Source organism: Tachypleus tridentatus, chromosome 13, assembly GCF_004210375.1.
Source record: "Tachypleus tridentatus isolate NWPU-2018 chromosome 13, ASM421037v1, whole genome shotgun sequence".
In the NCBI taxonomy this organism is placed as follows: Eukaryota; Metazoa; Arthropoda; class Merostomata; order Xiphosura; family Limulidae; genus Tachypleus; species Tachypleus tridentatus.
This window is the reverse complement of record NC_134837.1, coordinates 29018689-29043357: the sequence shown is the minus strand read 5'-3', so window position 1 is coordinate 29043357 and position 24669 is coordinate 29018689. Positions and strand designations below refer to the sequence as shown.

The 24669-nt window shown below is 29.7% G+C and overlaps 1 protein-coding gene across 3 annotated transcripts in view; it reads right to left on the bottom strand.

Annotated features, from left to right (window-relative positions):
* LOC143239597 (secretory carrier-associated membrane protein 1-like) overlaps nt 1–23156 on the bottom strand; it is a 38246-nt gene extending 15090 nt beyond the window's left edge. Inside the window, exons 1-9 of one of the 3 annotated variants that reach the window (XR_013021253.1) lie at nt 22545–23143; nt 15125–15229; nt 13213–13365; nt 11603–11669; nt 11094–11222; nt 6110–6266; nt 5078–5179; nt 1391–1526; nt 823–940 (exon numbers count right to left, since the gene is read on the bottom strand). Coding sequence is in view for 2 of the 3 variants with exons in the window: in XM_076480819.1 (XP_076336934.1) it covers nt 1391–1526; nt 5078–5179; nt 6110–6266; nt 11094–11222; nt 11603–11669; nt 13213–13365; nt 15125–15229; nt 22545–22574 (879 nt within the window). In the remaining variant the exon portion in view is untranslated. Of the gene's footprint in view, nt 1–822; nt 941–1390; nt 1527–5077; nt 5180–6109; nt 6267–11093; nt 11223–11602; nt 11670–13212; nt 13366–15124; nt 15230–22544 lie in introns of all 3 variants that reach the window. The other 2 variants (XM_076480819.1, XM_076480820.1) reach the window with 2 other exon arrangements.
* Between the last annotated feature and the right edge of the window lie 1513 nt (nt 23157–24669).

Genomic DNA, 24669 nt, shown 5'->3' with positions numbered 1-24669 from the left:
GTCTACAGGAATTCAAGGCCAAAGTGGTGTGTTAGGATTGGTCCCCTCAACCACCAGGATCTTCTCCACCCCTTCACGGGTCGCCATGCAGGGCAAACACGTGGGTGGATGGTTAGATCCCAGAGGAGGTAAACTGAAAGAACAGAACCTTCCCTGGGAGGTCCCCTCACCATGTACAGGAATCCACACCGAGGGTGTCTGGTTTGAATGATCAATGCAATCAAGAAATAGGTAATACACATGAGGGCACATTACAAACAAAAACCTAAACATTAGATCAACTGCTGTTTATGTTCTTCTGGGTATGGAATTAGAAGTGTATAAAACAATAAAAACCCTTAAAACTATCTACCTTTTAACATTATATATGGAACATTAATGTTGAAGTTCTTTCAACAGCTGAGTTACAGAGTAAACATGCAACTCTTAACTGATCTCCTCATTTTTCGTGAATATATACAGTCAGTAATAAGACTTTTATAAAACACTTAAATACCCTTTAAAATTTTAAAACATTGATGAAAAATGAGTTTTATGTTTGATAAGAACAATGCTGTTATTTCCAGACATGGTATCTACAAAATTTAGAAACTAATAAAAGGAAATTTGATTCATAACAAAATATTATACTGACAAATTTTTTTATATATATCTAATAATGATTAAAACTCATCAGTAAAATTTTATTGTATGTTGAAACACTGGTAACATTGAAAAGAAAAAAAAGTCTTCATAAAATGTGAAAATGTTAATAAAATGTCTAGAAAGTAAAATAATTTAAGAAAATATAGTTGAAGTGTTAAAAAAAAACCAAAAATTTACCTTTAAAATCATCAGAACTGACACAAGAGCATATATAGTATGGAGAACTGCAACAATCAGAACACATATAGCAAGGGCTAAATGGGAATCAATGTTGTTTATTCCTTGGATAAAGCCACTATCCGAAGAAAGAAAAGAGCAAAAAATAATTACAGCACATGCAACTCAGTCATCATGCAGTTGAATGAAATAAAAGGTTACCTCACATTAAAAGGTGCATTAGTAGCATTGTTTTCTAGCTAAAGTAACAAGAAAATAAAAGTAAAGGTTAGCAAACGAAGTTTCCAAAAAAATAATACAGCCACAATTAACTCTGTAAAAGAAATTGTTAATTATGCTCATTAGTGTTATTTTATATCACTTCATGCAAATGGAAACCCAAAAGTCAAGAGCAAATCTCAAGTGTGAAAGATGTTTCTTCATTCATCAGGTACAGTAATTTCTTGTCAGAGAACAAGATACCATCTAAAGAAAGAACAAAATTTTACTTCATATATTGTTATAAAATGTTTTAGTGTCATAGCTTAATACATTACTAAGTTTCATTGTTAAGGAGTTTCAACTGAACCTTAAGCAATGAGATGGAGGAGGTAACAGCTATCACACCCCATAGGAATCCAATGACCAGAACAATCCCGCCTACAGCATAATTGCTCATCGTCACAGGTTGAGTTTGCAAGGAGGCCAAACCATTCACAATGCCACTGAAAAGGTCCAAGAAATTAAGTTTTTTTAATTGTCACAAATACCTGTAACTTCAAGGACTCAACATATACACAAATTAAATTATCTTTATGATGAACTATCATTCAAATTGATGAAGATTACAAACTAATATTTTTGTACCAGTCATTTACAATATATTCAAGTTAATTTTACTTTAATATGGCAAATTTTAAACCATTAATACATCCTAAAAGTATTATTTAAAACTTTTCATTAATCACTACTCTTGGAAGGTTGTGGATATTACTGATTAACCATGGTGAAGGTGACAGAGGGAGTAAACTATCTAGAATATGAGAGCTTAAAACCACAAGCTACACTGCAGGACTATTGTTATTATGAACAGTTGTCAGATAGAGTAAGGACAGACATGGCTACATCAACTGTAATGATGTGGTGAGGCTCAAAAATTATTCTAATGTAACATACTCAACTTCTGATAAGGCTCAAATCTGCAACAAGTCAATAGTGACCTTAGTGCATCCAGTATTGTTATGATGTGAACAAGTAACATCTCTGAAGAGTGAGCATGATTTCCACAAATATGACTGTTCAAGAAGAAATGGGATGTGTAAGAAATGAGATATGCACACTCACACACGGGGAAGGGCAGGTATTTCCAATTTGTTTATTTTACTAGCTTTTAAATATCTTTCAAGGTTCCATTTTTATACAACTTTTTTCATACATACATACATATAACATCTCTATATGGATGACCTCTTTATTCTGACTTTGTTTTTGTTTTACATGTAAAATGGTTTGGTCACAAATAAATATTTTGTTTTGGTTTGAAAACTGAATGAAAATAAGATTCTATTTAGAGTGGGACTAGGACCCAGTTGGCAGAAGTTAACAACATTGTGTTTCAGATCATTATTCCTTTCCCTCATGTCAGATTTTTAATTACCATACCTCCTTAAGACATTAGTTTTAACCTAGATAGGAACTCATGATTAAAATGATCAAAACAAGATCCATAAAAAAATAGTTGATATTTGTGCTACAGTTACCATTTTGTGTTTCTATGTATACTATATGTTTTACATTTTTTACAAAGGGAGAAGCCTATGATTTTCACACCTTTTGACAGTATTTTGATTAATCTAGCAGATATAGAACTGATGTGATGTTACATTATTTAATATAGTAGTGATCCAACATTTGGAACAGCTTTGGAAATACCCCATACTTGGATAAAAGTTTGGTACAAATATTTATATTCAAAGCAGCATTACTCTATTCTTCTAGCTTGGTTGAGTCCTAAATGGGCCTGTAGAAAAATGGTAAATTTTCAAAATTAAAGTGGAAGCAAACTCTACCAGAAGTCAATCAGAGTCTGGCTAAAAGCATCCTGTGCAAAAAAAAACAGTTTGTTCAGGCCATCAACAAAGAGCAATAGAAAGTGCATTATTAACAAATACAGTATATTGAATGAGACATTCTAAACAGGAAATAAATTAGACAATATGTCTATAAAACAAACATCACATTATGTGTCACCATCCAATAAACTCAGTGTACAGTAATGTAATATTAGCTGACACAATAAATTCAAGATTTCCTGTTCTTCAAAAGCTTATCACAAAGAAAGTACAATATAGTTAGAAATACAACAGTTAAACAATAAATATTATAACACTTCATAAAATACAATTAGTATGGGTTACCATCCACAAATCATGGTATTTAACACAATGAATTACCACTTCACAAATATACTATGTGATCTGATACTACAGAGGATATATCTTACACAATAACTATTGAATAAACAACAACTTAAAATATTGTATGATGCTCACTTTAGTTACCTGTGGAAGGTACGTGTGAAAGTACATTGTTTATTTTAATCCAATGTTTAATATGTAATATGTGACATGCACAGTAACGTATGTTCCTTTTACCTATATGGTCCTTGCCATAATGTTTCCATTTCATACATGTGTGTGTGCGTGTGTGGTTTTGAAATAAGCAATAAAAAAAAAATCATAACTACAACAGACATTTTTCTATGTTTTAAGAAAAGTACCTAAAATTTTAGAAGTAATATATACACATATGTAATGTATTATAACCAAAGTTTAACTGTATTTTACAAAACACTGGTCTACTAGAATACTATTCTTAATAGCTGTTATGAAGTCTGTTGAATTAACCAAGCCCATATAGGTATAGTAGTGAAAGTAACAGATGAAATAGTTTTTTTATAATGAAAAACATTTGATAATTATTCAGAGGATATCAGGAGATTTTGATATTTGACAATTTTCTGATGCATAAAAGGACATTTTAATCTTAAAATCAAAGTTATTTCATGTATTAGATAGTTAACATTAGAAAATTAAAAAACGCATGAGCAAATAATTAATTTAAAAAATATTAAATCTTAATTTAAAAATCTGAAGCTATGTGGGTACAAATGCCTTGTAATGTTTATTGGTAAACTGTGTAATGAGAAAATATGATTAATGTATTAAAAAGTTACAGTATAACTGCTTCATAGTTATTTTTGGAAATATGGGCGAGGTGGAATACACCCAACCACATTACAATGGATAAAGGAATTAAAATGTAGCAAATTATTAGGTTAGATAAGGAATTTTAAATGAAATAAACAAAGTATTTGTGATCAAGAAGAGCACAAGCTAGGTGTGAGAGTTGTGGTATTCAATACGAGTTTGCTGATAACTGGATCCATTGTTCACAAAATTATGTGGTTTCGAGAACATCTATCACCATAGTCGAGAGGATCTAAATGCAAACTTAAAAAACAAAAACAATCTATTATCTTTGACTGTAAAAATAAAGAGTTTAATTGCCTATTAAAATGTACAATCTCTCTAGAAAAAAAGGGTAATTTATATTTCTTTTTTGTTCTGTCATGGTTACATGGTCATTGAATCAAGCAGAGCCATTAAGTAGTGTTAGAGTGCAGAAATAATACACAAAATACAGTTTTAATGAAGAAAACAACTGACATTTACTCAGAAGGATCTGAATGAAATCTAGAAGCTGTAAAATCATAAAAGTATTTTTATTCTTAACATGAAAATTATCTTCCCCTTAAACGTACTAAGCACAGGTTTCATAAATTCAAAGACAAGTCTTTCATGGGAATATTTAATTAAAAAATGTGATTCTTGAGTACAATAGCCTTGTAATATTTACTCCAAGCCTGCCAAATTTCATGAAGCTGCACTTACTTTAAAATTACAAGATGTATAATTTAATGGTTACGTGGCAGTTACAAGGTCAGCTGAAAAGATCAAGCCCGTATAAGGAAACTTAATGATATGCTAAAATTAAAAAAAAATTTTCCTCAAGGTAAGTCTTCATTGGGCTTTGCAAAATTGTGTGTTTATGGTGTAAAATATGTGAGGTTCAATGGTACATGTCTATGTATAAAAAAGTCCTTTCCACAAAGTTCTGAAAACAAATTTAATATTGATATAACTTAGGAAAACTAAACAGGATTTGTAATCCTTGCAGAATAATTAATGCTAAAGAAACAAGATATAAATCTCACCATCCACCAATCCCTGGTATTCCAATAGCATACAGGATAGAAATGATTGTTTGAAAGAAGAACACAAAGAAGAAAACCATGAAACTGAAGGAGCTGTCACTTCTAGAAGAGTGAAATAAATATTCTGTGGTTAAGTTTTTAATGAAAAATAATATTTAACATCACTTTTAACAACATGAAAATAAATACTTTATGTTGCAAAACACAAAAGTGTTGTGTTAGCAATCTTTTCCCAAAACTAAACTATTATGACTTAAATTGACAATAATTACAATTCAGTCTGGTTTACACAATAATAGTTAGTGTCTGTTAAAACTAGTAATATAAACAGCACTTTCTTGAACCACTATAAGACTGGACAGATTGATAATAAATCCAACTAATGTCTATAATGTAATATATACAGAATATGTTCAAATATCGCATACACACAAAAATTACAGCAGGAAAATGAGTGAATGCATTTTTGTAATGGAATAATAAGCGAGAAATGGAGAATGAAAAGATGTCAAAAATAAATAAAGCTGATATGCAAGGGATAATAGTGAGAAAAGTCGACTTACTACGTCTGTTGTGTCCTAGCCAATCTAATGGATTCTGATATTAGATGAAAGGCCTTGTCAATACTGGTCTAATATGGTTGACAACTTACAATATATTCTTCTCTACTTTTACTCAGAAGTGACTTTTCAGTTTGTATAGTGAAATGTTTTATTTTTTATTGTTTTTCTTAAGTTACTAAAGTATAACTTTCATAATTATGATGAATGATTGTAAAAATACCAGTTAAATGTCATTGTAATCTACTTGCTTGTGTATTTATTTTAGGTTTGCAATAGAGAAAAGTTTTCCTTGAAGTTCTTTTACTTTGAAATGGCATGTATATAATGACATGCTAAAATCACTGTTACAGTTTCAAGCAGGTCTATATGGTTATGGAGGTGGATTACATACACTTCCCATCTAAAACTTAAGATATACTTCATCAATGTTACATAATATAATTTTATAACAAAATAAATCAGCCTTTACCTGAAAGCTTTATACAATGGACGAAACCAGCAGAGAAAGGAAAGTGGTGTGAAGAGGACTAGGGCTAGAAGGGCAAATCCAAAAGTAGTTCCGCCACCAACAGTGATAAACATCGCAAAAGCACCAATCACATTCAAACATAGAACACAAAAGTAAACTGAAAGATAAAATATGTTAGTCTCAGTCCAATGTACAATAAAGTTAAGGATCACTTCATTCAACTAAAATTAAAACTTTCATTTTTAAAGTCAATAAATCTTCATCAAAACAGATTGTATTCTAATTTTCTAGAGTGATAACTTCATCTACCTTCAATACAATGGTAGAACGATGAAGTTGAATGAAGAATTCATAAAGGAATGGTTACATTTACAAGATTTATTTGATAAGCTGGTATAACATACTTTAAACTACAAGTACAGAAAACAAAATGTACTAATTTCAATATAATTCAACAACTTGTAGAAGGTCAAGCTATTGTAAATGTTTTCTTAAATATCTCAACTCTTTCATATTTCTCACATTTGATAAAAAAAAAAAAAATAGCCTATATGTATTCTAGTACTTATGTATATGGCACCCGTCAATTTCATTGACCTTGAAATGTTCATGTTATGATCTCTTTACGGCTACATTCAAAATTTATATTAAACAACTTCATTAAAACTGTATAACAATGAACTGGGCATTAAAATACAATTAATAATTCAAATTTTAATATCATTTAAGTGTTAATATCTTATTTCTAAAAGCATATCTTTAGTAAATTCATAATCTTCACTCTTCTGCCACAAAATATCTGCCCTCTGATCATTACCATTTAGAATTTATAACTTCAAAAACACAGTTTCTATAATGCTCAAAGAAAAACTACACATACTGAAAAGAATGAAAACTTGAACTTTCTATTTCCTTGTTTTGCTGAGATACCAAGAAATTTGTCAAACCTACAAGAGAAGTACCTCTAACCTTTTCATGTATTTCAAACCAATTATTTACACATGCCTACTTGCCTACAAACATTTTTTATAACTTACAAAAAGGGAATATTGTGATATAGAGGAATCATTAAGTTTTTTAGCTTTAGCAAAAAACTGACAATTCTCAAGAAAATCATGACAAGTGTTAAGTGAGATCATTGCTTAGAGTACAGTTTTCGTGGGTTTTTTTGTATTTGAACTTCAAGCAAAGCTACTCAAGGGCTCTCTGTGCTAGCCATCCCTAATTTAGTAGTGTAAGTTTGTTTGTTGTTTGTTTTTGAATTTCGCACAAAGCTACTTGAGGGCTATCTGTGCTAGCCGTCCCTAATTTAGCAGTGTAAGACTAGAGGGAAGGCAACTAGTCATCACCACCCACCACCAACTCTTGGGCTACTCTTTTACCAACGAATAGTGGGATTGACCGTAACAATTATAATACCCCACAGCTGGGAGGGCAAGCATGTTTGGCGCGATGCGGGTGAGAACCCGTGACCCTCGGATTACGAGTCGCACGCCTTACGCACTAGGCCATGCCAGGCCCAGTAGTGTAAGACTAGAGGGAAGACAGCTAGTCATCACCACCCACTGCCAATTCTTGGGCTACTCTTTTACCAATGAATAGTGGGATTGACCATCACATTATAACACCCCCATGGCTGAAAAGGCGAGCATGTTTGGTGTGACAGGGATGCAAACCCGCGACCCTCAGATTACGAGTTGCACACCATAACCCACTTGGCCATACCGGGCCTCCTCTTAGAGCAATAACAGAATTTAACCTATTTACAGCTTAGTTAAAAAGCCAGATAAATTAATAGTTTCAAAACATTTCATTCTGGTACCAGATTTATTTTTTGTGTTATAAAATGCATTTGAAAACTACATGAATTATATTTTGGACAATCAACACAGAAAAAAAGTGGGCTTATTAAATCATAGCCTTCAGGTACAAATGGTCTTTACTCCTAAATTATCTGTTTAATTTTAGTGGTTTTCTTTTTTTGAGTAAGTTTTAATTGAACGTTACTAAAATGTAAAAATCAAAAATTTTAAATTAGATAAAACCTAAATGAAACAAAAAATAAACATTTTCACAAGGTCAGTCAACATTGAAGCTGTCACAGTATGCATGTTGAATTCTGTAAACAGATTGTGCTTTTTACCCCAAGCTCTTCCATTTCATTTATTGCTTTTCATGTCTGAAATGTTCCAAAGTACAGTAACAAAATCATAAAATGAAAATAAAGCATAGTAGCTGTGTAAATTTCATTAATCTTGCTAGTAACCAACATGCAACTAGGAAACTGTACACATCCCTGAAGATATTAAAACTTAAGAAATTTGGTAAGCTTTAAGTAAAAATTACAAGTCTTGTACATAAAGAAATCTAGTTTTTAAACAAAGTATAATAAATAAAAGATTTATTTCAATATCTATGTTTGTTTCAGTTTAACATATATTTAATAGTGTAATTTGTATTGTTAAATGTGTATTGTGCAAGTCCCATCTGCTCTCTAAATTTGTAGAAGATTCTCGAGTGTAAGAATCAACAATATATACTTTATAAAAGCATCAACATACCTTTGAATATTGTTGCCAAGTGAACTTTCAAGAATGTTGCCATAAAGTTTATAAATCAACACACCAAGATATAGTTAAATAATATATTGCTGGTCTGCTACAATCAGTACATTATAAACCTCAAAAAGATACAATTATGATAAACACGTATTTATTCGAAAACTATAGATATTTGAACAGGAACATTTATAGATTTTGAACATTACAAACCCTTCAACAAATGAGAATTAACTCGGAATGTTAGGGTTTCTATAAAGACATCACATAACTTCGGTGAAAAAATTCACATGCAAGAAGTGCGAGATACCCTATCCATTAAGTGAACTGTACCAACATCAACACTGAATTTATTCATTCATTATGAACCAATGATTAAATATTCAGTTCCAGACCAGATAGAAGACTCAGTATTGTTTGTAAAACTCTTGTATGTAATAACCATTATTATAAATTGCATTGTTATTTGTATATTAAAACATTTGTATCACAAAAGAAAATTGTGTGCCAACTTTATTAGCATCATAAAACACGTATTGAAATTGAATTAACTTGTAAACTAAAATCAAAATTTCTGACTATTTGAAATCATAAGATATAATATACTTAGAATAATAAATTAGAGACTCATTCAAGAAATATTAATACATAACACTATTTCTATTAAAGACTTGTCTGTGGATTTACAAAGTTATTATTACTTCAGTCTAAGTAAATCATGATTTTCATGCTAATATATATTTATTTACAGCTTTCATATTTCATTTGAATAACTTCTAGAACACCTTAAATACTTTTTTGTTTGTATCAGTAAAATTTACTATTTTATTTATTATTATTATAACTATAGCAATAAACACACAGTAAAATGACAAGTCAAAAACTGTGTAATCATATTAAGAACACCTAATTTTTAAATGACTGCAGTCTGTAACAGACAATCACAATTATTTATCATAATCTTAGCTTTTAATTAAGAAATTCAAGTTAAGCGAACATCAGATATTTCAGTAGTTTACATTTCAATATGCAATGGAGAAATGAATAACAAAATACAATGTGTGGTATATTTCTGTCACTGTACACCTAATTCCAAATATATTAATAGTTCAGTGAAACAAAAGAATACAAACTTATATGAAAGCAAATAATTCTTTGTCAATAAGAATAAACTGAACGTTAAAAAATCATGCAATATTCATATTGGCTCTTGGAGTACATGTTATAAACTACAATCGTTGTTTCATTCAGTTTATTCTTAATTTACATCAAATTATAAAAAAAAACATGTTTGTTATATAGCCTGTAAAACTTCAATTACATATAAAGCTTGGAAAATAAGTAGTCCTCACCTAAGCCTCTTTGTCCCTTAGCTAAGAAAAATCTCATGCACAGTTGCAGAGATGCCAACCATTATGATTTGAGCATAATCAATACGATTTGGTGTATACATTATGACTATATGCTCATAGAGACAAATATTACAACTTGTTGAAACTCCCAAATTATTATAGGCCTATACAATAAAGTGATAAATTGTCTCCACAGGGCTTGAAAGGGTTGAAAAGAAAATTTCTCATGAGATACAAATAAATTTTGATAAATAAAACATAGTCCAAATGGCTACTTGCAATAATCATATTTGTGCTTGAAATAATAAAAAATATATTAGTATCTCCGACGTCTACCAACAGTTTGAGTGAGGTGCTTCTCCATACTGGGTACGTGGGGGGAATCCATAGTTACGTCATCAGTGCTTGTCAGCCAATCAGCGCTCGCGTAGATGGGTATTTCTCGTTTTCTAAGCGGCATAGAAACACCAATGCGATCATTCACAAGATAGAAAAAAAGAGGCCCCGTACACCAGATTGTCTTGTTTCTGGCAAATCTAGAAGGACAAACTGTGAAAGAGCTCTGTCTACAATCATTATGCTCAGTCATTTGAAATAGTTGGCATCTCTGCAGTTGGCAACTAAATGAAAATATTTATTCAAGCAACTTTAGTAGTGCTTAGAAAAGCATAAAAAAAAAAAGGAAGATTTTACATTCTTTGTGAAACAGCTTTAGTTTCCAATGTTTAATTTAGAACCATCTTACAATTAGAGTAAGGTTAAACTAAAGTAACATTACAGAAGAGATTCTTCACAAAAAACAAAAGGTATCTAGAAAAATTATTATTTCTAGTTTTGGATTCGTAAGATTCACTATGCTAAATAAACTGATAACAGTCTCTTATTTCTACAGTTTTCGATTTAGAAGTACAATATTAATTTCACAAAAATGTTCGAAAAGTAACACTTGTGAAAAAACAAATATAACTTCTATCAGTTGTAACTGCCTAAAACTTAATTTGTTCCCCCACAAGTTAAACATTAGTGATACAAAATTCTCAAATCCATATTTTAAAACATCTGGTCAAAACTTACACATCCATAAGTAGTACATAGTCCTCACAGTCTTCTGAAATTCAATGGGAATCTCCACAGATATATCTTGATAAAAGCAAGGTCCGAAACAGCATTTGGCTGGTAAAGGTGGCCAATTATTTGCTCGAACTGTAATAATAATAATAATAATAATAAATCCTTAACTCAGAATGGAAACCAAAACTGTCCTTAGAAATGGGTAATAATTAGGTCTTCCTATAGAATTAACTATTTGAATCTTGGTTAAATATCATCAACAATGATCTATTGAAAATAACAATGAACCGTTACTGTGGAATATATATACAATGTTACAATGTGAATTGTACTGAGAACATAAGTATAATAAACAAATCTGTTTAATATTTTACCAATTTAAGAAGTATATATTTTAATAGCTGTTTTGCTTGACCATTGACCATTTATGTACACTCAAAACAACCAAATCTCAGCTTATGCAATACTTAAATATAGAATAGGTGTTTCAAAAAAAAAACAAAAAAACTTACCATCTGTTCCAACATTTCTCAAAGCTTGTTCTCTTTCCTGGAGTTCAGCTGCTTTTCGTTCTAGCTCCTGAAAAAAATAACTTCTCAGAAACACTTCGTGATTGTGAAATGTTACAAATATTGAAATTTTGATTAATTTCTTTTCATGAGCATCCAATGAAAAACAACAATTAATAAAAAAAATTAAAAACAATGGCCAATAAGCACTAATAAAATATATAAAAATACAATGGGAACAATATTGGACTAAAGTTAATGAAATTAAGTTACTTAATGTCCTAAAACACATTAAAAAGGTAGCTAGTGTAGATTTTTTACATCATTTTATGTAATGAATGACCATATCTGAAAAAAAAGAAGCAAAAAAAATTGATGAATGTTTTAGTGAGCTACAGTATAACAAACCATAAAAGATAACTTGTACTAAATCAACTAGACAATGAAAACATTATATGGAGCTGAGATGACTACCATGAGAAAACACAAAATTCACATATAATATTCTTTCAAACTACAGGATGTCTTGAATGGTATAGAGCCATAGGAACTTCAACAAATTTTATGGAATATATTCCACCTGTTGTCCTTGTAATTCAAAACAAGTGAGGATTAACTTGACCCTATGATGTCTTGACAATGCCATAATCAGTCATGTACATGCAAAAAAGTATGCAAATCACATATGGATCTAGACTTTTCAGACACCCTGTTTGTTAAAAAATTTGGCTGGTTGAGTTTTGTCACAAAAAAGTGATATTCAAATTCATTGGCAGTATCCAGTGTGTAGATTGAATTTATTTTTACATTATACTAAGTACAACATTTCAAACATTAATGCAATCATATTTCACTACTAACAAACTAAAAATTATACTATTACTTGAAACAATTATACTTATTCTAATATTAAATGTTTTTCCTACTACTTACCATAAACTGTCAATAGGTTTGAATACATACCATCTTACTTCTGCAGCTGTATGTAGTTGTTTAGTCATGATCAAAAACAAACAAAAAAAACCTACAAGGTTTTCACTTGTACAAAATGCTTCCTTCCTATCATTCCCACAAATTGAAACAGTGAATGTTAGAGAAGCCATTCTAAATAATATTTGAATACAGGATGGCTGTAAAGTGTGCATGTGCATGTGTCCCTACAGGTACATATAAAAATTAATAAATCACATAGTAAGCCTACATATGTCATGCAAAATTTATTTAAAGTACTACTAAAAGACAAATATGATATTCCAAAACAAAAAACGAACAGTATTCTATCATAAAATCATACATCCTGTTTTGATAGCTTTGAAACAATGATGCAAACATTACAAAAAGTTTTGCAAAAGGAAATAAATAAAACTGCAACATAAAATTACAAAAGGTCCCAACTGAACAAAGAATAAACACTTCTATCACAGTGAAGGGGCCTGAATTAAAAAATAAATGACTATTAACTATTATTATTATTATTATTATAGTATAAGAGTATTTCAAACAACTGCTTTTTGACATGATGTGCAAACATCAACAATAATGTTGCACAATTTATATTTAGTATTTGTAAATATGTAAATTGAAGGTAAGGAGAGCTGTACACCTAGACATACTTGCTGACGTTTCTGGAGATCCTGTTGATTAACAGACTGTGATGCCGATGGTGTATAAGTGGGTGGGGGTTCGGAAACAGGCTTTATAATTGCTGGTTCACCAGAAGGTGGATCATCTCGATATTGAGGAGGGTGGGAAGCACCACGTACTTGCTGTATAATAAGAGAATGAACAAACATTATGAATAAACAAACAAATGACAGAACTTTCAATAAATCACTAAGCTAATAGGCACTGTCAAGTTCAAATCAAAATTAAAGTTTAAAATTGTTACTCAGAAGTTTCAACAAACCTGTTACAAACAGATGCTTGTACAAAAGAAAAAAACTAAACATTACATAAGATTCAAAACTGCCTATAAGTAAACATTAATGAATGTAGAATATATCTGTTTACACAAGTCAAACTGTAATGTAGATATTTCAATTAAGATACCTGAGCATAATTGTCTCAACACCAACAAGTTTCTTTCAAATACAGTGTTTTACACTCAGGATCAGTCAACCTGACTGACCTCATGATCTCTTTGTCCTCATTTAGTCTTCATACATTTAATACTTCTAAATTTCAATAGTGTGTATATATTAACAAAATTTAGTCTTTTGTTAATGTAAGTATTTTTAATAAACTAAAATAAAGATTTTTCTAAGAATACATGGACTTTGTTCTGAATACTCCGAAAAGTAACTTTCATGTTGAAAATACTTTTTCTCATCTAAAAATTTCATTTTCTTTGTGTAATCCATAAAAGCTACAAAATACAATTCAAATATTTTTTAGCAGTAAAACCTTGTTATTTTCTCAACCATATCTACATGGAATTGGTCAAATTGAGTGACCTTGTAACCACCAAAAACAAATTAAATAAACCTAAATCACCCTTCTTTCTAAAATGATTTTAAATTGTAACATGAAACTACAATAATTTATTCTAAGTAGTTTTAAGCTTATAACAGTATACATCCTATTTATAATTTAATTATTGTTTTATTGATCATTTTGATTTCCCCCTTTGAACTATGTCTAACTTCTATCTGCATCATTATAAGTTATAAATTAAAATGTATTTCAGAACAGCTGGTATAGGTGTTAACACTTTTATTGATACGTAGAGAACAATGTTTCGGCCTTCTCTGGTTAACAATACAAGTTTTAATACCCACACCAAACGTTCTAGGATATATTTTTATTTCAAGCAGGTTTCTCGTCATCAAGAAGTTGCAAATCACTCGGGGAATGTGCAGCTCATGTTGCACTATTGAATCACATTACTCACAAGCAACTATGAGCTGCTCTAGCACATGCTTCCAGAAATATTTTAATTTTATTATTTATTTTACCTTTTTTTTCTAAACTAAACTTCTCCTATTTTTACATTTTAGTTACTTTATAATAACAAATAAAGAAACAAGGGATAAGGCACTTATGAAATTTTTTTTCACGTTGATTATTGATGGCAATTTATTTTATTGGTAATAATACACTAAAAACATTTATTTAGTTAACAAATGCATGAAGGAACACAGAATAATAAAAAAGTAAACAATTTCCTCTCACTCTCAAAATATTCCTGGCTTTCTAACCATGACACAAGAGTAGTTACAAATTCATCCAAGTTAGTTGTTAACTTTCCCACAGGGACAAAGGCTGTACTCTTCAGTGAAACTGACAATAGTTTTTTTTCAAAACAAAATGTTATATAATACATTTGATAACGTTTTTTGTTTAAATAAATCTCTGTACATTCTACCAACACATGTACTGAGATTTATTTAAACAGAAAACATAACACTAATACAAACTGTACAGTTGATACATTTTAAATTGGTGTCGACTTCATTCTAAATCCTACTTTTCCAAAATAGCTGGCATTTTATCACACAAAGCACAGCAAGACATCATGATACTTACTGGGGGAACTCTGCTCTGATTTCCAGTATCTGCAAAGGGATTATAGTCCTCAAAATTTGATGGAGTTTGTCTTGTTTGTCCAGTCACTTGTGTGACAGCAGGATCCTACAGTTAAACCAAGCAATTCTTTTAATTATCTAGTACACTAACAACAAGAAAAACTAACATAATAAAACCATGACATAAGATATAATTTTCTCATCTAGTCAGACAAGTCCAAACAACTAGCTTTTTTCAAGATTCTGTTAAATCTGTATGACACAAAAATAGGGAAATTTATTTCACACTTTGAAAGTTAAAAAATAAAATGTAATTAACTTTCTGAAAGCTATAAAACTATTATTATTTACTCATAGCCAAGTAAACTCAAACTACTAAATACAAAGGAGTCGTTTGTTGGACTTTTATTAAAGGTTCTCTGAAAATCAATATTCATTTTGTTGCAAACATCAAAACTTACCCTTACTATAGAAGTCAATTATATCAAGATGTATGGAGTTTCTCAATAATAGCTCTCTCATTTCTACAGTTATAAATTACGATCTTGCAATGACAAGAGTTATTTAAAATAGAAAAAAAAAAGCCATTTATCCTAAATTGGCACTGTGCAGCTATATGCTAAATTATGTAATATTCAGCTATAAGATACAGTCCAATCTGTCACTGTTTATTAAGACACCAACACAAAATTATGTATTTCTTTAAAACTGTATTGTTGTTCATCATAAGATGTACCAAGCATCATGCAATTAACACAATTTTTAACCTTAAATTGTAAGAATGGAGATTTCTTGCCATTTTGAGATTACATAAGCAATCTTTGCATACAAGTTTGTCTAAAATATAAAAAAAAATAACTGTCCATGAAAACAAAAACCGTTGTAGTGTTTTAAGATTTGCTTTTAAAAATGTGAAGAGCTGATCTGTGATTCACTTGTATTATCAAAATTTTAATATAAAATTTCATAATGAAAGTTAGCTTAAGATATTTCATTATTCATAATAGCCTTAACAACATAAAAACATAGGAATAATCAAGGCAAAAATAAGACTAAATGCATCTATTTGAACTGGGAAATTTTTCACCACACTTACTAAAGGTACAAAGAAAAAATGATTAGCAGTTTAAATAATAAAAATTTAATTTATTATTATCCAACCCTAACATTCATATCACTGAATGTTATAATGAAAGACAAGTCTACTATGGTTCATCATGAAGAGCCTCAAAATCTCTAGTTAGCCTACAACAGCTATTTGTCACTTGTAGATAAATCAAATAAAGGTAACCAATAATGAGGCTTGGTAACAGTTAAATCTCAACTACTAAAATTTAACTGCTAAAGGCTGGAAATAGAAACATTAAACATAAAATTTAATGTTTTAGAAAACCATAAACAGAATAAACACTGCCTTCAGACAAAAACTATTTCTCTATTAATTCTACTTTTTAAAACTTTCCAGAAAACAATGGATGTAATGTTTTTAATTCACTTGTTTAATTACAATACAGATATGAAAAGATAGATCTAGGGACTTGTTCAGAGAGCAAAGAGTGGCCGAAATACACTGAATAGTTTTGTCATATTGGTTATTATAATGCATTATTCTGGTTGTACTTCTCTGAAACCTTTCCAGTAAAGAAACATTTTTCTGTAATATACACAAAACTGAAAACAACCTAAATAAGCTCAACCAGTTGCAGACTGTATTTTTTACTTACAGAACACCTGAACTTAAAATGTTAATATTATAGTATCATTAACTTATATTTTGTGATTTAGAACAAAACTACACAATACTTCATTTGCACTCTTTTCACCATAGGGACTCAAACCCTGGATTTTAGTACTGTAAAACTGTAAACTTAGTGTTGACTCACTAAGAAACAGAACAACTGAACTGTGCCAACTTATTCAGCAACTATACCAAAAAAGGTTGGTCCTTGGTAAAAAATATTTTCTAACTCCTGTTTAATAAATCTAATTAATTTAACCAGTAGTTACTTTTATAAACTGGATGCTTAGATTTGAGTTAAATAAGTTGCACTGAAGTATCAATAAGAAATGAGTCATAATAATGGGCAATTTAATTGTATAATCAATTACCTTTGAGTTCTTATGAAATCAGTTTTTGTCTTGTAAACTAATCAAAGTCATGAAAATAATCAACTAACTGAAAATAGCTGTTCTGATTATGACAGTTTTTGATTGTTCAAATAATTAATTGAAACTACAATTAAATCATTTATCAATAAAATAATGAAATAAATGGAATTAAGGTTTCTGGTTATTTCAACTTCCAATGTAATTGAAATGCTGTCAATATGTTTGTTGTTAAGTTTAATGAAGAGAGCTCTTGACTTAAAAGGTCTCAGAGTTCAATACTCACATTTTGTGACTGTAGAGCTACTGAAGCTACTTGTCATTGTCACTAATTTGGAACTGTTGATGAGATGGAAAGTAAATGACTAACAGTACCCAACCCCAACTCTCTAGCTACTTAAGCATTATGTAAAATGTAAATTTACTGTTCTTTTACAGTGAGTTATATTTATAATGCATTATACTATTCCTTAACGTTGGGTAAGTAAACACAAATCTAGGGGAAATGGATCAAGTTATCCAGAAATGAATAACTATATACAAGATTTTTTTAGATTTTCTGAAAACAACACAGCCAGAATCTATGACAATCCAGTTACGGACTTAGGCAATAAGTGATTATTTCTGAGTCAACACAATAATGTTTATCTGTCTAGCTTTTTATACAATTTAACAACAAGTCTAAGTTAGTACTGTTTATGACACCGGTAGCTCCAATAATGCAGAGCTGTTACAGAAATGATTCATTACCAGTTAGAAATTAACTCAGAAAAAATATATTTTTGTATTGATTGTTGTTAATGTATAAAATACATGAAAATGAAATCCATATCACTGTATAAGTAACAACTTAATTTTTTTTTTTAAAACGAGTATCCTCTTCAGAGCTACTTTTTCAAATATCACCACAAGTAATTAATTTTAATTTAAAATTTGAAATATTGTTTTCATACTGATCACATTATTAGAAATAAGTTTTGAAATCACTAGAATTCCAACTAAAATCCAACTGAACAAATCAGTTATAGAACATATTTACATTATTTTAACTTATGTTACATTTGTAATGTACAGCCAACACTGATTAGTCCAAAACACCATAACGGTGGAAGTCTCTCCTCTCATGTGAAACACACTGAAAATATGCTTATAGTATTTTTTATATCTAGGTTTTAAAAGGTTAACTGTTACCACACCATTGTGAAAATTAAACTTACTGCAGCTAGTGCGGTGAGATTAAACACTGTTTTTACTTGTTAACACAATACCATTATTTAAATATTTTATCCCTATTCAATTCCTCACAGTTTGCAAACTTTGTATGATAAAAACTACAACTATGAAAAATTTTATTTTACAAAGCAATTAGATGTTATACAAATTTTCTGACTGTTTGGTTTCAAATTTAAGTTACTTGAATAACATAAAAGGAATAGGTTTTTACTTTGGCTAAGTACTTGTTCACCTAATAAATAATGGGTTGAGATTTCTTACTTCCCTGAGTGCTTACAAAGTATTTGAATAACTGCTTTTTATAGATACAAAACTTAAGGCCCCAGTACTGTTATAAGCTCAAAAATATTTTGGAATCAGTATATTCAGAGCAATTCACATTCAAATAGTTTTGTCTGTAAACAAATCAACCCAATTACCGATTTAAATTTTTTTTCTACCCATCTCAAAGAATAATTCCTTCTGGTATTAATCTATCATCCCTTGAGATATTATCCTCTTCTTGATTTGTTTAAAACCTTGGTTGAAACCTTTATGCAGTGTTATCAACTACTTTGATCATTTACTATGAAATACAGCTTTGAAAACAGCTATAAAATAAGTTCAAGCATGCAGAGCAAAAAAGTAGACTATCATATAATGGTAGAAAAGATATATTGGTTTAAGATTTCAGTTATTTTTAAGTTATATTTCTCATAAGATTTCTTAGAATTTAGAGACTAGTTTAACTTGGTAACAAAGAAAACTATTAGAAGTTTAACTCAGTAACAAATGTACAACATTTGTTGAAGATTTTCAGCACAGGTTACAACTTCAATTAGCTTACCTTGATACAAAAATATGTTTATTGTACAAAACAGTCACATGACCAGAGACTGTTTAATACTTAGTAAATGTATTTTACTGATGTACAATTCTTTGTTTAAATGTTTTACCATTTAATACATATGTACTATGGTTTTATAAAGTTTCAGTGTTTGTAAACGTTTTATTTTTTTCTTTATTATATTCACCAAATAAAATAATCATCAAATCAGATAAGTTGAATCAAAATCAGCAATTAACAAGAGACCATCTGTAGAACATTCTGATGACAAAAATCTTCACTGAGTATTTTTGTTCATCCTATTCAAACAATTTATTTAAATAAATTAGATAACTGGTTAATTTCTAATTGCAATAATATTTTAAACATCAAACATCTATATGGGATTACTGCATATTTTAAAAACAAACAATAACCATGTGTTAATACTAGTATATATAAGAAATTCATTTAGCAAGTAGGAAGTGTCCACGTTATCTTTAAAAATAATTTCTTGGCTTAAACTTAGCAAGAAGAAATGAATAAGTATCAAGACAATTATTTTAGTAATCCATCAGTGACATTACAGTAGCAGCTTTAAATCAATTCAATTTACTGAAGAATACTAACATACTTGATGCATTACTCATATAAAAGTGCAACAGACCAAAGTGTCAGGTATGATGATAGAGAGATTCGACATACTTATCAAGGGATATAACTGTGTTTGCTGGTGATGGATAGAATTATTGAACTTTTGTTTCACAGACTTTTAATTTAGAATAAAGAATTTTCACCTAAATGAATTTTATTTGCATCATAGTACATATTTATTAGTTCCAAGTACATATTTCTTCCCAACTTTTGCAATATTTAGAGAGTTGGGAGCTGTAGCATATAGAAAATGTACAATCTAGCTTTTGTACAGTAATAATGGCTGTAATACCAATACACTGTTTTTATTTTTAATTATAAAGAGTACTTTGTGGGACCCAAGTGTAATTACCAAACTATGCAGATGAAAGCAAAACAGCCCAGTATTCAGTATAGCTAACTAAATATTTTTCCCATTCTTACTCACAAAGATTAGAAAGGACTGTTTAATCAGTTGTGTAACCCTTATGGTTAACAATATAACAATATTTTAGATTGTTAACCCAATACATTCTTGCACAGCAAAGCCAGCTGAAAAAGTTTAGATTAGACCTAAATGCATACATTAAGCTAACAATGCAAAACATCCTGTATATTAAAAGCTAATGTAACACTAACAAGTTCAAAATAATAGAAATAGATGTAATAAACATTCTAAGTGTCAGCAACAGTAACATTACACAAAGAATAAATATACATTGCTTACGGAACAAACACAAGTTGGTAGCTTCAAGCAGTGGTGTGTGTTTAGTATTATGTCAAATATTTCAATGTTTTTCAGTGAATTATAATTAGCGTTTATATTCTGCTACATGTGAAATATTAAAAAAAAAAAATGAAACTTTAATTCCAAGAATCCATTGTTAAAACTAATAGCAATACCTTTTGTATATACATTACAGGTAATCAAATCATTAAAATGTAGAACAGGCCTGTAGAGGATGCTGGTATTAAGGTGTTTTTTTTAGGCTAACAAAGACGAGTTTTTAAATGTTTCCTTCTTAGGTTTACAAGAGAAAATGCCAAATATAGTCCTATCCACAATCATTTAGTAGAAAATATTGGAATTGATGTGAATTACATGGATATTAATTCCTGATTTTTAGAAATTAGAGATCACATATGCAAAACTTATTTTTGCTGCCAGATATTTGAGAAAAGGGTTTAGAGAAAAACTACTAAAATGATTCCAGGTATTCAAAGATTACCTTATTGGTACTAGGATGAAACACAAGAATAACAAGTTATCTTATTGGTGCTTGGATGACGTCAGGGATTGAAATGTTATCTTATTGGTAGTACGGCAACTTCTGGAATCAACAGGTTATCTTATTTGAACAAGGGGAATTCCTGAGACTGAAGAGTTACCTTATTGGTACAGGTTAAGATTTCTTAACTTTTGTTTTTTAAAAGAAAAGTAAAAGGTGATCTTATCCAAGTTGGGAGGTTAGAAGTCACCTGTTAAGTTTATTTTTCAAACAGTTTGGCCAGCCTTTAGACTAGCTTTCAGACAGTGGGATAATGGATTGTAAAAGTCCAAAGAGTGATTAATAAATAGTTAAAGCAGGATATGAGCAAACTGGTTCTTGATGAAATGAACAGGGCAAACACTACAGACTAAGTTGACTCTTACTGTCCCTCACTTGTTAAGATTATTTGGGTAATTATAAAATAAAAACTTCCAATTTCTTTGTGCTGTATTCTGAAAATAACAGAATAAGATGACACAAGTTTAGTATTTGAAATATAAGAAATAGGATCCTCTTTAAATATTTTCTTTCTTTTATGGAAGTGAATGGCTTATGAAACGAGATGCCACAAACAGTATAATAGATTCCAGTATTTTGCATATTCTAGAGAAAAAAAAAATCAAGATTTTCCTTTAAAAGAAAAAAAGCAAGTGTAAATTTTTACTTTTCTCAAGATTGGATTTTTTAAAAAATTATTTTACAAAACATTTTCAAACTGTAAAACAGAATGTGAAAGAAAAAAATATTTTACAACTTTACTGCCAAAAAACATTAAGTTTGTATTTTTATTTCTTATAATTACTAAAAAAATTTTAATTATTTTATTTGAAACTACCCATTTAAAACTACTTGTTCATATGTTACTGTAACAGGTATAGCAGGTTTAAAGTTCTGTTGAAAAGATCTGAAGATAGTAATTAGTATTTGACATGAAGGGTTGGGTTGAGACTGATACATTTTACAAAATTTTTTCTTATTTAGTAGTAAACAATATCATCCACTTCTGGGTAACAATAAAACATAATTTGCTTTTTAACTTGAACAGACTGCATTGCAATTTCCTCTAGTTGTATGACATGGCAAATTTTCAAATTTCAAAAAACAATATTCCCTACTTAAAACCTGTTTGGATGGAAACCTTAGTCAAACGTTTACTTTCACTTGGTTTAATGACTTTGATTAATTCTGTTCTTGTAGTTAAGTTATGACATTCAGTTTCACCATATTGGTCGAATCACTGAAAATTAGTAAATTATTAACTTCTTTTATTAGTAATATTAACACCACTACTAGGTTATAATCATTGCTAAACTACTTAAATATTTTTTTTAATTCAAGTTACTATTATTATATACATTTATTAACTTACTCACCGCAAATGGATTAGTCTCTTCCCCAGACATAATCTTTACAGCAGTTTGGTACTAGTTCTGTTTGAATAATTTAATTTGAATAATTGGAGGGTTTTATTTTTTGGTAAAACGTTGAACTTGTCAAATGGTATAAACGCTAAACTACTGTGTAGTAAATTATATGGTTTACTGTTTTTTGCAATGGTAAAGTAATTTTATAATTTGAGCTTTCTTTAATATTGAAACTAGTCTAGTTTTGGACGTTCTGAGTTACCATAGGCCTAACTGATCCTGTCTAGATCTAAAGATGTTAACTTCTACATTTAGTTTTAGGACGCTATGCCGCTAGGTGATCACTGCTTTATATTATTTTCAAAATTAGGAAATTTAATAGCTGGTCAACTCTACGTAATAACGATAAAGCCACACCTGTTACTTAGTTTGAGAGATAATTTTGGTTAATTAAATTTTGAAACAAAGATAAAGTAATAACTGTTTCGTATTTTCTACTTAATACAACCTAACACTAACGCTCAATAGCTATGATTGAGTTCACTAAATGTCATTCTAATAATTCATAATCACCTGACCCACGTTCTTGTGATCTCATACCAAGAGCACACATACACACATATATATATATATATATGTGTGTGTGTGTGTGTAATGAAAAGTTTATAAATATGGTAAACATGAAATATTTAAAAAATAAATTATTTCACTCTAACTACATAAAACCTTTAATTATTTATTTGGTATAAGAACTTTCATTCATGATAGGTTATTTAGGAATTAATAATAGTTCTGAATATGGCGTAACAGATAAAGTTACAAATCATAATTGTACAATTCATAACAATCAAAGAGATAAAAACGTACACAAATCCTTTTAGCAGCGATGTGTTGGAAAAAATAGTTTTATAAAAAAAAAATCCTTTTGCTTTCCGTTCTATTTCACTGCTTAGAAACATCTTGTAAAATGAAAAAAAATTACACACTGTTCACTGCGCTGCGTTTAATAATATCCATCTTAATATTAAATTCCAATCAAAGCAAACAAACCACGTAGACAAAAACTCAAATAATTCCAACTTTTTCTATCTGTTAGTTTGATATTAAACACAAAGCTATGGAATGAACTATATGTAATGTATTCATAAAGAATATTGAAACCTAATATTAAGAGTTGCAAGCCATCAGATTTACCACTGGAGTGAATAGCTTATATCAAATAAAGAATTAATACAACTATATAACTATATTGAAATAAGTTATTTTTAGATGAAGCCGTGCGCAGTTTCTCGTCCTTGTTCATAGACAAATCATTTGTCATTGTACAGGTAAAGACATTATTACAAAATATATAATAAAACAAATTAACAGTCCTCAAACATTGTCTAGTAGTAAAATTGACTTTCATTAAATATTGACACTGTAATAGATATGCTAACTGATTCACTATTTGTCGGTTTTATTTATGTCAAGGCTTTCCAAATTCGTTTATACCATAAATGTTTGTTATTTTCAATAAATTACACGAAGAATGTGTAGCATACAGTTACACTGATGTTCAACGCAGGGCCAGGTTGAGGCGCAGGCTGGTGGAGGTACAGCTTCAGGCCCACCACGCTAAAACCAATCAAATAAAAGGCATGCATTAGAAATATATCCGAGTTGGAATGAAATCATAGTGGATTACACCAATCGCTTCATCGACATCTGGCCATGTCACTTTGTGAAGGTTATTAGAGTAAGATGAGAACCAACCAAGTGCCTAATATTTAATATGATTTTATATAAGATTAAAAACGTTAATAATTTGATGTTATGTTTTGCCATTACGTATATATCAGCGAGGTTTTGTTGTGATAAGTAAAATGTTAAATTCTACTTTTTTCTACAGATGTCTGATACAATTATTTGTTGTTCTAATAAACCGTTCATGATGTCCATAGAACCTCTCTTGTGATACAGATTACTTACGTAGATGATTAATATAACATCCATATTTCAGTTTCGCAACGCTAAGCGTATTTGTATTCCATCTTAATAATAATGATCTTATTTGTCACAAAATATGTAATATTTTATCCAAGACTGTATATGGCCTTGTTTTCCCTCATAATTCCTATTCTAACATATAAAA